At 47.7% G+C, this 15,810-nt stretch overlaps 1 protein-coding gene across 1 annotated transcript; it reads left to right on the top strand.

Annotated features, from left to right (window-relative positions):
- The first annotated feature begins 307 nt into the window (after window positions 1–307).
- On the top strand, window positions 308–12,963 carry BRAP (BRCA1 associated protein). The gene is given in 11 exon segments (XM_009872734.1): window positions 308–505; window positions 1,301–1,490; window positions 3,162–3,275; window positions 3,605–3,753; window positions 5,536–5,611; window positions 6,238–6,376; window positions 6,858–6,967; window positions 8,619–8,708; window positions 10,609–10,712; window positions 11,929–12,042; window positions 12,044–12,963. Coding segments are annotated over 11 exon segments (1,338 nt in total). The 5' UTR covers window positions 308–485; the 3' UTR covers window positions 12,276–12,963.
- The last annotated feature ends 2,847 nt before the right edge of the window (window positions 12,964–15,810 follow it).

Below are 15,810 nucleotides of genomic sequence, written 5' to 3'. Positions count from 1 at the left end.
TGAGTTTGTGGGTCTTGAGTCAATTGCAGCAGTTTGGAAAACAAGTTGAGAAGTTAAGGAATGTGTGTTGGGGTCCAGGTAGGAGAGCTGGTTACTTCTGGCAAGCCTTTCCCGCGCCGTAAGGGGTTAATTTATTTTGGGCTGTGCCCGGGGCTCAGTGTTCTGCTTGCTGGTGTTGCTGGTCCGTAGCAATGAGACCAGTGTCTGGTTCTGCAGCTTTCTGGGGCTGTAATTTGATTTCCTGGGCACAGCAGCCATTTCTGATGTGCCATTAGTAATGTGGAAACTTTTGATTTGTAAAAGATGAAACAAAAGCTGCCCTGGAAGGAAGAAAGTCCTCAGAGGCTGCATCTGCTGAGAACAAAAATAAACATGACGATCAAAGCAAAGAGCGTGAGGCTGCTCCAGACTCGCCTTCAAAACAGCTCCCTGACCAGATTTCCTTCTTCAGCGGGAATCCCTCGGTTGAAATCGTTCACGGCATTATGCATCTGTACAAAACAAAGTAAGATTTCTTGACTAATTGTAGCTCTAGTGGGAACAGAGCTGCTGAATAATGCTGCCACCCGGAAGGGTGAGTCTGTCACCCTGACATGGGACAAACAGGAAGGGTGACTCGCAGCCGGGAGGGCAGACGGTGCTGGGTGCTAATGGTGGAGCTGGTGGCCGGATCCCCCAGCTGTGGGTGATGCCGCCCCAGGCAGAGAGGGCTTGTGCTGGGGGCTGTAATAGCATAGGATGGTTGTGGCTTCCTAAAAAATGATGTTTGAAAGCAGCTTCTCAAGAGATTGCGCGATTAGATTGTGGTCTCTGGGGTCTGGGCGGCAGGCCTGAGGAGGGAGGAGGTTTCATCTCGTATTTTAGGGATTACAATTTCACGCTGTTGCCCTGCAGTTGCGCAAGGGCTTCCATTTCAGGCCTTTCCGAAAGCTGTCAGGAGACACAAAATGGGCATTGGAAATAGTAACAAACATTGCTCACTTGTTCTAGGAATAGTTCTGAGTATCTGTGGCTTGCCGACTTCGTCTGTTTTTATAGAAAAACCAGATGTCAAATTACTCCTGACAAAACCATCGTTTATCAGAGCTGCTTAGGTTAATCCTTTGCCAGAGAGTTTCACGTGGGTGCTCTGGACGCTCACCACAACCTCTTGCTTCCCATTCTTAATGTTACCAGTGTGCAAAAGAGGGTTAAGATTGACAACAAAGTTATTGTCGTAAGCGTGGCTGCTGGAAATGTGATGTGTCCAGCTTTGTCCTGTCTGGGATGAGATGAAGTGGTGTCACTGTTGCCTTATCAGCAAGATGACCTCTTTAAAAGAAGACGTGAGGCGCAGCGCCATGCTCTGTATCCTCACGGTCCCCGCTACGATGACCAGCCATGACCTGATGAAGTTTGTCGCCTCCTTCTACGAAGTAATCGAGCACATGAAAATCATCCGAGATTCCACTCCAAACCAGTATATGGTGCTGATAAAGTTTAGCTCGCAGGTAAGAGCTGCAAGTCCCTTTTCACCATTGTATAGAGCTGCTTTTTAGGAGTGCTGTTTGGCTTCACTGGCCTCCTGCTTGCTGAGATTGCGCTTTGCGCTCAGAGAATCATCCCTGTTCTACTGCCCAGAGCTTTCCCAGGGCTGCTGACCCAGATTAATCCCACACCTTGACCCGGAGGCAAGTGTCTGCCATGTTCTGAGCTATCCTGTTTCTTGTTGGATGGTTTCAAAAAAATAGTAGGGGTACACGGTTCTCTGCTCTCAAAGAGTATTGGAAAAGAGAGCAGTGCGCTGTGTTGTTGAGGCCCCAGCGAGCGGGGCTCCATTTGCATTTTGTTCTCCTTCTTGTTCTGATTTTCCAGGGAGCTGGGTGATCTCCCAGCTGGTGCCGGCACAGCGTGAAAAGGAGAGTTGCCCCCAAAACCAAGATAACCAGAGAACACAGTTTGCTGCTCCTGGGTCTTATTGAACCACATAGCTTTAAGCATTCCCCTTGCCAGTTCCTGTGTGACCCTCTAGCTTGCATCTTCTTTTTCTCCCAACTGCAAATGAGCTATTTTGGGGTTGGAGAGACGTTTCCCCCAGCTGTGGGTGCTGTGTGAGATATTCCCCCTGTCCGTTGTGCAGGTGCAGTAGTTGCAGAGACACATTTTTATGTGTCCTCTGTCACATCACAGGGGCAAATACCTAGTGCTAAACACCCTTGCAGCAAATCCTAAACTTGTACTCCATTCACCCTGAAGTTCCCGTTTCTTGGGAAATTTCTTTGAAGCCCTGTTCCCCAGTGACCCCTAACGGCTGCATCTGCAGGTACCAAAAGCAAATCTTGGGGGTCTTCATACTTCTGGCTGGAGTGACCAGGAAAATTCAGCTGACTTGCCTCGATCTGGTGTGATTGTTGGCGAGAGAGAGAATTTGGGGAGGTTACTGTGTGAAAATGGATGAAGTATTTGACAGGTTTTGTTTTGGTTCTGCCTCTTTGCAAGCAACTCTCGGGCAAGGTTCAGAGGATGCCTCAGTTGTAACTGGTGAAACAGATCCTTCCCCATAATTAAATTGTTATTCCTTTCCCTCGCCACAAATATCAGTATCCTGGGACACAGCCCTCTTAGGTTTTTTGTTTTTGTTTTGTTTTGAATGGATGAAGTATTTGACAGGTTTTGTTTTGGTTCTGCCTCTTTGCAAGCAACTCTCGGGCAAGGTTCAGAGGATGCCTCAGTTGTAACTGGTGAAACAGATCCTTCCCCATAATTAAATTGTTATTCCTTTCCCTCGCCACAAATATCAGTATCCTGGGACACAGCCCTCTTAGGTTTTTTGTTTTTGTTTTGTTTTGTTTTTTTGCGGAGGCCAGATCTGCTTTGCAAATGCACTGAAATTGCTGACAAAGGGTGAAACAGATGCTGAAGGGAAATCTGTTATTCCTTTTTTTAATATCAGAGTAGCTGTCACTGCTGCAAACTTCACTTCTTTTCTTCACGTGGTAACTCTAAATCCCGTGCCAAAATGCAACACCTGCCAACGGGAGCTGGCTCTCTGAAATATCCCCTCTGGTATTACGAGGCTTGGTGGATGGAAAAGGAGAGGCTACAGCAGATTTCTCTTCTTTCTTGGTTGTACCAGCTGCGAGTTTTCTCTTTTTCACTGGCTTCCTTTGTTTCGTACGCAGGCTGATGCAGACAGCTTTTATATGGCATGCAACGGCCGGCAGTTCAACTCTATAGAAGAGGATGTTTGCCAGCTGGTGTACGTGGAAAGGGCTGAAGTCTTCAAATCGGAAGATGTAAGTTTTTGGTTTGGTTCTCCCTGCCCTTCAGAGAATTCTCACAGGATTATTTGGACTGGGCAGAACACTGTGAGAACTGCTTAACTGCATCAATGCAAAGCCTGTTTCCCATTCCAGCTCTACTTTGGAGAGTTTATTTGGTGACTTTGTGGGCTTTGTGCTGCGGCATCGCTGACCTAAACCTGCTGTGGGCAGATCTGGTGAATCCAGAAAACTGAACAGGGCTGGCTGCGTGTTCAGGGTTTGTCCCTTGGCGCTAACGAGAGTGCTAAATTTATGGTGCTTGGAGGGTGCTGAGCAATTTGTCTCTGCTTGTTCTTTTGAAGGGGGCCAGCCTGCCTGTGATGGATCTGACAGAGCTCCCGAAGTGCACGGTGTGCCTGGAGAGGATGGATGAGTCCGTGAACGGGATCCTCACCACACTGTGTAACCACAGCTTTCACAGCCAGTGTCTGCAGCGGTGGGAGGACACCACGTAAGAGGCTTTTCTTGATTTCCACATCTAAAACCCCTGTTTGAGAGTGGTGATTATTGCTGACAAGAGTGGTTTTGCTCGTCAGAGTGTGGGGGCAGGAATTACTGCCAGTTTTAACGCTCATTTTTTTTCCATTAGGGGACTCCCAGAGAGATATCTCCTCGCCAAAAGTAATTGAACGGTGTTTCCCGTAGGCCTCGCTGCTGAGGCAGGAGGGGACTTGTACAGTAATGCTGATTATCTTAAAATACTGTAGATATTTTAAAATACTGTAGACCTTACTGGGTTACTGGGAGAGAATGGAGAAGAGCTGTGCAAAAGCAGATATGCAGCGAGGCAGAACTGGGAAGCAAGAGAGAAAGGACGTGGGGAAAGAAAGGATGATAACAAATCAGTTTTCTTCCCTCTCACTGGTATCCGGGATTGCCTGATTCTCTGATGGAGCATGAGGAAAATTTTTCAGCCTGCTGTATGTCATTTGTAAACCAGCGTAACAGAAACTCGGCAAGATTAATCACATTTGTAGCTATTCAAGTTTATGGGCTGCTTTGCTCCATAAATCAAAACCAGTTTAAATTTGAGGCAGTGGAGCTTAGCCAGCATAGGAGCAAGATCCAAAAGAGCACTTAAATATCTAATATACAATTTAGGCGGAGCTTAGGCTCCCAGTCTAGAAGAACGATAAAAGAAAATTCTTGTCCACTTTGCCTAGGCGCCACGGAGGCTGTAAGTACCTGAATTTGTATAGGAAGCTGACTGCAATCCAAGTGTCTCCTCCCCTGAATATTTCTGCAGCTTATCCAGCAGCTAATGAAAAATACATAAACAGTCCTGGCAGCGGGATGTGCAGCCTCAGTTTCCCCACTCCCTAGCTGAGCTTCTGGTGCTCTCTGTGATCTGCTCTAGGTGATCCCGCTCTGCCAGGGCGGTTGGATCAAATTATCGTCAAGGTTCCTTCCAACCCTGACCGTTCTGTGATTCTGTGTGCAGGGCTGGACAAAGCTTCTATCTGCTCTTGGGTCATCTGTCTGACAGCGCAGTGGTGTAGTTTCAAAAGAAATAACAGCAGGGTGCCTGCTGCTGCTGCTTTTAGGGTACGGTTATGGGATGCCCTTCCTCAGAGGGCTCAGACTGAATCCGCTGGGGTGAAATCGAAGCATCTCCTTATGTCTCAGGGGTTGTTTTAGGTACTAAAGTATGTTGGCAAAGCGTGAGTACCTCTCTTTGTTACTCAGCTGCCCTCAGCAGCGTGTATTGCCGCATCCTTCCACACCACTGTGTAGCTGCTGCGTAAAGCCCCACAGGTAAGGGAGAACCGAAGATGTCAGTTGGCAGCAGGCCAGAGGAGCAGTGCTTAGAGACATGTAACACATCTATACAGGTGCTTCTTGCAGTGTTTATGGCTGAGGCAGGGAAATGTTCCTGAGCTCGGTCGTGGATTTTTTTTAATTTTTTTTTTTTTTTTTACTTTCTGGCAGAGACTGACATTGTTGGTGGCCTCAGTGATGCTCCTGGTTGCAGATTTTCTCTAAACCAGATCAAGCTGAGCCCGTGACATGGCTTTGGGAGAACTGTTCTTTGTTCTTCTGTCACTTACATAAATAGCCTTATGTGGAAAGGGGGCAAATCTGAGCAGGAGAAATGAGAACTGATAGAAGCATGCATATAGGGAACGTCCTAGTGCATGAGGCATTTACTTAGAGCTCTCTGGATCTCTTTTTAATTACCATAATATTAAGATGGAGCAACTTGTGTCTAATCACGATGCTTATTGCCCTCCAGGTGTCCTGTCTGCAGATACTGCCAAACGCCTGAGCCAGTGGAAGAGAACAAGTGTTTTGAGTGTGGAGTTCAAGAAGTAAGTAGGTGGGTGGATGGTGAGCAAGATCTAGACTAGATCTGACTGCGCAGCTGCTCTAGTTGCTTTTGAGGTTAATTCTGTGGCTGCTTTTGGGCCGATTTTACCTGCCCGTGGTGTATCTGCTTTCCTTTTAAGTTGCAGCCAGTTCTGGGAAGGGATCTACCTTGCAGGCTTCCTGTTTCTGATTCTTAGAAAGAAATATCAGCATATAAGCTCATCGGAGTGTGTGCATTGAGTATGATATCGGGCAGCTAAGGTAACTCTTAACTTGGGGGTCCCTTCTTGTCTACACTCCTCAGAGCTCGCTTTTGCGATCCTGCTGAGGTGCCTTGTTCGTTAGTCCAGGCCATTCTTCCATCCATGCTGGTGCTAATCCATCAACGTGCCCAGCACCTGCAGGCTCGTAATCGGCTCGAATGAGCAAGTTCCCCCTTCGCTTTAGCCTTCCAGCTGAGCAAGACTGCAAAGGAGGAAGGGAGAAGCAAACACCGTTGGCTTTCTAAGGCAGTGGCTGGACGTACGCGGCACCAGCAGGCCATCGGTGTCGCATCACGCGTTCCCAGAGCGCCGATACCTCCGCTGGGCAGCGTTGTGTGTACAGAGCTTTCTTCTTCTGTTGACAGAATCTTTGGATCTGTTTAATATGTGGGCACATAGGCTGTGGCCGGTACGTGAGTCGACACGCTTACAAACACTTTGAGGAGACCCAGCACACCTACGCCATGCAGTTGACCAACCACAGAGTCTGGGACTACGCAGGAGGTAAGTGCTCTGCCAGGATGACCTTGTTTGTAAAATGGCTCTCGGGGCCCCTTAGTAAAAGCACTTGCATTGGAGTTTGCCTGGAGGTTAAGGGGTTTGCATCTGTACTAATACCTGGTCTTTTGGGATCATCTGTCTTCTCTCTAATAGCAGTTTTCTTGGGTCTGTAGCAGATGGAGGAGGGAGAACATGGTTCTGTAATGAACCGGGGCAATCCTGTAGTCTCTGTGGAATGTGTTTGTTACTCCCTTTCCATCAATTTGCCCTGAGGTATGGGAATGGGCTGTCGTAATAAATATCCTGTAAGTTGTCTGTGTGAAGTCTGCTAAATAACAAATACATCTGATGTTGGCTTTCTGCCTCGCTAATATGCTGTTGCAGCAGTCTGCATGGTTAATTGTGCTGCATAAAGTGTTTCCACTGGTGTCAACCTGGGTGTTCTTAAGCTAAAACTCCCTGTGGTTGAATTTCCTCTCTTCAGATAACTACGTCCATCGACTGGTTGCAAGTAAAACTGATGGGAAGATAGTCCAGTATGAGTGTGAGGGAGATATGTGTCAGGAAGAGAAAATTGATGCCTTACAATTAGAGGTAAATATTGCGGCTTGTCGGACTCTGCGTTGCGCTGCTGCACAGCAGTGTTGCAAATCCAGATACAATGACAGGACAATTACATCAGCTTATGCAGCAGACCCGCTCCCTGCATGTAGGCAATCATCTTCAGGCAGAAGCAGGATGTTTTTACTGCTTTTTTTTTTTTGCCTTTTTTTTGCCTTTAAAACATCTTCTTGGCTCTGCAGAGCCAATGCAGCTAACTGTAAGCTGCCTGCAGTTTCATCCTGTGATCACCGGTAAATTGGAGATTAGCTGGTTATGCAGCTACAAACGCTTAGGTCACTGGGGAGAGAAATGGGTCCAAATGCTCAGACTCTCTCACCAGACCCTTCCTAGTGGATCTGTGAGTTGGCTTAAGAGCCAAGACGTGTATGGAAATGTCAGTTGGAGTAGTTTAGCTTGTAAACTGACCAAATATGTAGAAATCCATAGCTGTGTCCTTGTGCTGACAAATAAAGAAAGCTGACAGGCTCATCTGGTACCAGCCCTGTTCTGCTCCCTTCTCTTAAACAGATAGTTTTATTTTTTTCTGTACCTGTTAGCCAGCTTCTTCTATCCTAACTAGAAGGGTAAAAGGGAGAAACACTCAAAATTGCTGCTTCACTGAGCAGATACTGCAGCATGATTTCAGCCGCATTAGGCACAAGGGTATCTGAGGAGGAACAGCCCGTAGAGACCAGGCTTTGTGAGTTTATTGCTCAAATAAGTATTTGGTTGCCTTTCTGTGCATTTTCTGAGTAACGCTTAGATGCTGAGCCAGCTGTTTTTAACCCCTTTTTCTGAGTGGTTGGTGCTTAAAGTAAGAAAGACCTCTGTATCTAGCTTAGGAGTTCCAAGTATTTCTAAAGAGAATGAATTTGGCAGTGTGTTTTGGCACTGGGCTATTACTGAGAGCGTTCTAGGCTTTTTGCACCTGCTGAATTCCATAGCGAATGCTCCATTTGGTGCTTATTAGCCTGAGGATCACAACTGATCACATTTTCCAACCTGCTCGTAACTCATTTGCTGAACTAGAAGGGAAAAGGTGAGATGTAAGGCATATATCCGTGTTCAGATGACAAAATAACGTTGGAATGGGCCGTACATGTTGGAAAACAATTATTGTTAATAGTTACACGCAGCTGAGGATGCTTTCCCAGAGACATTTTAACAGTGGAGCTGCATTTTCCCTTTTCTCTTGGGTTTGGGGCTGTGAGTGGAGAACTCAGTGACTCAGCCTTGGAATCTCAGACTTTCATGACAGGGATGGTCAATGCTTCATTTTCATGTGGAGTGTAAAACTTGGAGAGATTGATTGCCAACATAACGAAAAATCTGTCCCCTCTTTAAAAAGTTCTCGCAAGGTGCCGAGTACGGCTTGGCAGAACTTTGACTTGATCCTTGCTGTTGTGCTCTAAAGTCTTTCTTTGACTTAAAAAAAATAATAAAAAAATGAACAAGTGATTTGGTTTTGAAATCAAATTGGTGAAACACATTTGGTGGATCTGCAGTAAGTTCAGCGTGTCCTGCATGCTCAATTTCATCTGATTAAATTGATCTGTATATCGAAGCCCTTTGGGCTTCTTAAACAGCATAGTCACCCTTATGGAAAAGCTAACCGTTCCGTGTGTATCTTCTGTGTTTATAGTACTCATATTTGCTAACAAGCCAGCTGGAATCGCAGCGAATCTATTGGGAAAACAAGATTGTCCGGATAGAAAAGGACACAGCTGAAGAGGTGAGCTCTGCTCTGGGCGTGTGTGAAAGAAACTGCTGAAAAGGGCCCCTGGATGCTGTTAAGCTGAATTGGAGGCAGAGCCGCTCGGTCTCTCCTACAGCCCAGGCGTTGCGTGACGCAGCCTGTCTCGCTACCAGCTGAGAAAATTGGCTCCGAGATGTATCCCTTATCTCGACGCTCAGATCTAGCAATTTGCTGCTCAGTGGTGCAGAAGTAGGTAGATTGCCACCTCGATTGAAGGTTGATTTTTAAATGCGCTGCTCGGAGAAACTGCAGCAGCGGTGAAAACGAGTCCATGGTACTGCAGGATCCCTGCTCGCCGGTGCCATCCGTCTCGCACTGACGTGTATCTCTAGGGAAGGTTAGTGTAGCATAGACAATATGACTTTAATTTGCTCGGCTGCAGCAAGTGGAAGCTGTCTTTCTGCTCCAAATGCATATTGATTTGCCCTTTCTTTTTGATCCCCTAGCTCTCCTCATCACCCTCTGGGAAAAGTTCAGAGTCTCCTCCTATAAAGCATCCTGTAGGCAGGACTGCTTCAAAATGTCACGAGCAAAAATCCAGTGAGAATATTCTCCTGCTTTTCACTCTACGTAGATCCTTTCAGCTAGGTTTAAAGTGAGTCAGGCTTCGGGGTTGAGTCCTTAACTGAACTTGCTGCATGACTTCTAATTAACCATTTAGTATGTGCAGCATAAATGTAAAAATTACGGCCGTTGAAATAGTGAACATTGACCTTGGTTTTAAAGAACAATCCTAGAAATCTTATGGAGGGCCTTATAAAAGAAAGTGATAGAGCAAAAATTGTCTTGCACATGACCAGGAAACATGATCCACAAAGCAACTTCAAAGCGAAACGACTATGATACATCCCCCCAAACGTGGTTTCATGTTTAAAGAGCCTTACAATTTTATTTGCTCCATGTAAGTGTAGCCTGGATCGGTGCCAGCGTGCAGTGTATTCCATTATCAGTGCTCAGGCTACTTCCCCAAATTAACCATCAGCTGCATAAACATTCGGTGATTAAGGCCGGAAGGCTAAAAACCTGCTCTGCATCGACTCTGGCATCAGTGAAGGCACCATGTGTGCTGACATGGACATTTATCCAGATCGCTTCTCCAGGAAAGCATTTTTCCTTTAAATTCCCGCCTCCGCTACAAGCAAGCGTCCTTCTGACTACTGTATTAGTAGGGGGAACAAGCCTTTTTTCACCTACAAATCTGTAAGTCTTACGTTAGAGGTCCTGGCGTGTTCTGCGCAGTGCCTAGAGAAACGAGCTTGGTTTTCTTTGGCAGTAGCAGCCTCGAGTTGTGAAGTAGAGAGGAAGGGGAAGCCAACGTACGTGTGTCTCTGTTTGCGTTTTGCATGAGTAAGATATTCGTGTCAGTAGGTCACTGCCTTATGACGGCTGAGCTGCTGAGTCAGTGCTGAGCAAAGTAGCACGTTCGTTTTCACACTTTGACCGTACCTCTTTGAGGTTTAGTTCAAAATGAGCAAAAGCCCAGCGTCCTAAAGCCTTAAGATGGAAATTGAAGTTTGCTGATGGATGCAGAAACGCCTGAGAGAATGGCTAAACGAGCGCTCAACTGCAGTCAGTAAGAAGTTAAGGATCTGGTGCAGCTTGTGTTTGAATGGGGTGCCTGGCACGGATCTGCAGCCTGAGTTGCTGCTCTGTGTGAGCAGCTTCCACGGCAACGTGGTTCCAAGTCGAGGAGCTGCAAAGTGTAGTGCCGAGGGTCTTCCTCAAAATTAAACCTTTTCTTGACCCCCAAAGCTTTTGCTTACCTTGGTTATAGTAATTGGTCAAAGTCTAGAAACCGCTCCAGAAGATTGAACATCACAATGAAAGTGCAGAGGACTTTGATCTGTTTGAATTGCCCATGTGTTTGTTTTTACAGATTAACAACATGAAGACCAAATTTAAAGAGACCATTGAGAAGTGTGACAGTCTGGAACAGAGGCTGAATGACTTGCTCAAAGAAAAGCAGTCTGTCGAAAGGAAGTGGGTACCGCTGCCAGGTCTAGTTCCCATGCAGCCATTAAAGCTCCATGCACCGACATCCAAAAAGAAGGGGGGGAAAAAAAAAGTCTTGCTGTTCCTGGGCAATTTTGAGCTATTTCAACTGATATACTGAGAACGCAGGGCTTATTTTAAAAAAAGCTCTCATTTCTGTAGGTGTTCACAAATGGGAAGTGCCTGTTGAGCCGAACTTGACTGGGGCTCTTGTCTGCATATTTAGCGTTCAGGGATCCTTGCTCTGCCTGCTCAGAAGTAGATGCCGGTGTGGTTTGCCATGGGCGGGTACACCCAGAGAGAAGGAGGGCAGCTCACCCAGCACACAGGAAAATGCAGACCTTAGGAAGTGCCTAGATGAAAGATCCCAAATACCGGGGACTGCGCGAATTGGCGCGTTCCGGCTCCCGAGGTGGGGCTGTGTGCTCTGTTTCCCCCAAGCCCATCAGGCCCTGGCACTACTGCCTCGGGCTGGAGCAGGGAGCCCAGGACACTGAGCTGCAGGCCATGCAGCTCACCTTGCTGAGCAGAGAGGAGTCTGTGCTTGATGCCAGAGGACTTTTAAGGCTTTCCCCTGAGCAGGGAAGCACCATCTGTGAAGCATGAGGCTACTCCCACGACATCCTTGTGGGAGCATCTTGCCCCTGTGTGAAGTGATTACTTTAGGGTCTTGCAGTTGGGGTGTGGCAGGATCCGGCATCTGGGAGTGCCCAACTGCCTCGAGCGCTCTTGAGAACCCACGTGATCTCTGTGCCCGGTTTTGGTGCCTATTCCATAAGTTGCCGATGTGTCCAGGGTTACAGCCCCACATTCACAAACACACCCTGCCTGTCGCCTGCACTGCTGGTGTTTGGTACAAGATGGAATTGCCTGGCTTGCAGGAGAAGGGATTGTCCCTTGTCACACAGTTTGAGGGCGAAAAAGGAAGGGATTCTGCTTCACAACGTCCTGGTCGATGTGCAGGTAGCACTATGCAGGCAAACAGGCGCCAGCAAGCTTTCAGCTGGGGAGATTTCAGAGTCCTCTTGTGCTGCCTCCCCTTGCCCATCTTTCACCAGAAAACCAAATTCCAAGTGGCCTCAGAGGGGCTGGGGACAGCTGGGGGTCACTTGCTCTAAGGGACTGGAAGTAAAAGGGATGCAACAGTGTCTGATCTTGGTGTCGTGCGCTCGCTGCTTTCCTGACTTATGCTTCTATTTGCCAGGTGCTCCCAGCTGAATAACAAAGTGGCTAAGCTTTCCAACGAGCTAAAGGAGGAGCAAGAACTGAATAAGTGTTTGCGAGCAAATCAAGCTTTGCTTCAGAACAATAAGAGTGTTAAAGGAAACCTGTGAACAGAAGGACCTGCAGATCTCCGAGATCCAGGAGCAGTTGCGGGATGTCATGTTCTATTTAGAGACGCAACAGAAAATCAATCACCTCCCAGCTGAGACCCGACAGGAGATTCAGGAAGGACAGATCAACATCGCAGTGGCATCTTCTGCCAGCTCCTCCACGGGGAGCACGGGCAAACCTTCTTCCAGGAGAGGCCGTGGTAAGAGGGGCAAATGAAATGGGGAATGCCCTGCTGCCCCACAGAAACTGGCTGTGCCGGCAGTAGGTCAGGCTTGCCTCTCGGGACTCTGGCTGAGAACGCCTAGGTCACTAAAGCTCGGCTAGAAATTGTCTTCAGAGCTGCTCATAAAACTGGCTGCCAGGCAATGGAGGTGTCTGTGGTATTTATTTAAAAGCATTTCACTGCACTCTTTAGCTATTTTTAGGCAGATCTTAATGACCGTTTTTGCCTTCCTGCCTTTTCAAAGCCCCCTCCTGTCCTGCGTTTGACTTTCTTCTCGGAGAGTGCGCTGTTTTGAGTGGGTGTGTACGTGTGAGACATGGCATTCCCTATGGGGATGCTGTAGAGTAGGCTAGGTCCGGTGTGTAAGGCTTTTCCAGTTCTCCTGGATTAAAAGTATTCTCTGTTAAGAAGTGTTTTTATTTAATAAACAGTGTAAATTAGATTATATACATCTCCTAGTATGTGCGGTCCTGATGCTGCAGGAGCGCTAGCGCAGGAGTAGAACTGTAGTTTGGAAATAAAAAGGAGTGAGGTTTGGAAAATAAACCATCTTAGTGGTGTAAGAAACTGAACGAGTCCTAAAGGCTCATAATCTAGGCCATTAAATGCTTTAAGGGACTTTGCTACTCTCTCTTTCTTCATTTTCAAGATGGCCTTTGAAAGGCCAGCACTTGCCTCCCTGAGCTGTGCTAAGGGGTGCGTTGGCAGAAGCTTGAGTGCTGCTATCCTCAAAGTTACTGGGATCACGTCACACTGTCCTGCTCTGAAATTGTGGCTCTGGCCCAGATGGACTAGCGAAACTTTCGCCTTATTTGCCCCAAAGGGATGCAGATCCTGTAAGGACTCCCCTGGTGGGGGCAGCCCTGCAGTTTGTCCTTCCAGATCCTAGTACGATCCTTTCCTGTTGTTCAAACTGCAGGAGCGGCTGGGATCTTAGTCTGTAACACTGAAAACACAGCTCTGACTTAGGAGCTCCAAACTGGAACAGAGAAATAAAGCGGATAGTCCTTTATTGCTAGAAGTTGTTCTTTCGGGCCAATTGAAAGGAAAGAGTTACAGTAAAGAGACTGATTCTTGGAAGATGAGTTGTTTTAATCCACTTCCTGTCTTTATGGACTGGAAGTGCTCAACTTCCTCACTTTTGAAATACAGGACGCTTGTTAGTGCACTCATCGCATCCACCGCCTGGGTTTGGAGATCTGCCCTGATTGTCTGGAACTTGTACCTTTTCTAACTTTGTAGCATGAATGTACACTAACTCTTTTTTTCTAGTGTGTGGATTGTACAACCAGGCCTCTGCCTTCTGTAAATTATTCTAAGGACCTAGAGATGTACAACACGGCTTGCTCTCCTATAGAAACTATTTTATTTAAGATATATTTTTACACCATCTAAGATCCTCTGACCTTTTGCTGAAAGCTTGCTTTGTGTAGAACACTAAGATGCTGGACTGTATCTTGGAATTAATTTACAAAAAATGTGATTGAAAATTAAAACAGCGTGCAGTACTTTTGTTTGTGTATTCAACTGGAAGCGGAGGGCGGAGATGGCAGGGAGAACGACAAAATATGTGACTTATTCTCTTTGAAGTCTTCTACTTTTTAACTCGAAGGCAAAGCTGTCCAAGCGAGCTCTTTGTCATGTTTGAGTTGGGGGGAAGTTTGGTTCAGCTGAGCTGATAAGAGCAGATAAGGCAGGGTGATTATCTCTGGCTCAGGAGAAGTGGGCAGCTCATGCAGAAAAAGCAAGCGTTGTCAAATACTTCCGCGTTAAACCAAATTACCCTCAGCCCTCGAGTCCCCTCCAGCTTCTAAAATCATCCCAGGTGACAAAGCAATCCAGTGTCCATCTGGGTGTTTATTCACTGCTGGGTGAGGCCAAAGGCACCCTCCCTTGAGGGACTCTGCTCATGCTGGGACTGCGCTCGCTCCGGCCGTGGGCCAGAAGCGGCACTGATGTGGCTCGAGCCCGCGTGTGGCAAAGGGAAAAGTCCCAGCGAAGGCCAGTCATCTGGGCACCCGGGCGCCTGGAAAAAGCGGCGACGCTCAGACCTCTCCAGCCCATGGTCAAGTTTTAACATCTGCAACTCAAAGACCAGGTCAGCTTTGTGGCTGATGACTCAGTATCGCCACAGCAGAAGGTTGCAGCAGCATAAAACTTTCCCCCAAACACTGGATGCTGAGATTCGCCAAACTCCTGCTATGAGTAAAAACCTTAAAATAGACTTACTTGTTTTGGGTTTTTTCATCACGAAAGAAACACACAGTCCCCCCTGCCCCCATGAACAGCAAAGGGGTTTTATGGTCTCTGCTAGTGCTGCGTTGCGTGGCTGGAGCGTATCAAAGAGAGCTCTAGGACAGATTCCTGCCTTGGCACTTGCCATGTGGGCTACGTGACAGTAACGGAGCAGAGATGTTCCAGCAGTGCAAGAGACAGGGGACCTGCTCTCCCCTGAAGGACAGCTGGTGGCCAGCACGTTCTCCAAGCTTCACTGGATCCTGCTGTTCCCTCTCTGCAAAAGGTCCGCAAGTCCCAGGCTGGCACAGGGGGAGCAGGACAGCAAAACGACTCGCGATGTTGCATACATGGGCAGGATGGCAACCGCTAAAAGCCTGAGACAGCCCAAAGAGCCTCCAGTGTCAGTTCTGCACCTCTGCAGCAAGAGCATCCACCTGCTTCTGCAGGGGTCATCGGCCACCGCAGGAAAGGCTGCGGGATTTCAGATGGCCGGGGAGAAACACAGATGGAGCGGGGCGACAGCCAGAAGTCGTGCGAAGCTTGGCAGAGTCCTGCGCGCTTTGAGGATGCTGAAATGATTCACTCCGGCAGCTGTTGCCGAGCGAGCGGAGGGGAGAGGCGGTGACACTGGTTGACGGGTTGGCCAGAAGCAGCACCTGGCGGCAGGGACAGAAAGGGCCGTGCCCCCCTGCTTGGCAGGAGAATGCAGGGCAGCCTGGGGTGAGCTGGGGCCCTGCTCCTTTTCTCTCACCTTTTCACCAGAGCCCAGTTCCCTAAGGCCCTGTGGAAAATTCCTGCCTCAGTCTGCACCAACTGACTTGTCTGTTCTCGTCTGAACTCTGAGAAATTCGCATCGGTTTCTCCTAGGCTCTTCCCCCCCTGCCTTTTTTTTACATAAATGGGTATTTTCATCTAGTAATTGTATTTGAAAGGCAGACACACCCAGCTCTCTACAGCAGGTCCTACACCAAGACAGTCAGCGGTGTCTGAAGGGGAGTTTTACAGCATGGGAAGGACCTTTGTGTATTTATTCCCCAGCCTGAATTCCTGCACGCCCATTTCCCAAGGCAGGAGCCAGCTCTGCGAACGGGTTCACTTCAGCCTCCAAGGGGCAACAGCAAAACAGTAACAGGTTTGCTTGAAGCAGGAAGCAACGTGCGATATTTGCTTTCATTTCAAGCCCAAGTTCCAACCCCACGTTTAACACTTCCTGCTCCTGCACCACCCTTGAGCAAACATTATTTATAGCAGCAAGCAGCATTTATAGCTTTGCCCCTTCTTGACCTGGAA

Source organism: Apaloderma vittatum, unplaced genomic scaffold (assembly GCF_000703405.1).
Source record: "Apaloderma vittatum isolate BGI_N311 unplaced genomic scaffold, ASM70340v1 scaffold27547, whole genome shotgun sequence".
Classification (NCBI taxonomy): Eukaryota; Metazoa; Chordata; class Aves; order Trogoniformes; family Trogonidae; genus Apaloderma; species Apaloderma vittatum.
The sequence above is the reverse complement of the archived record's forward strand: the minus strand, read 5'-3'. Positions and strand labels throughout refer to the sequence as shown.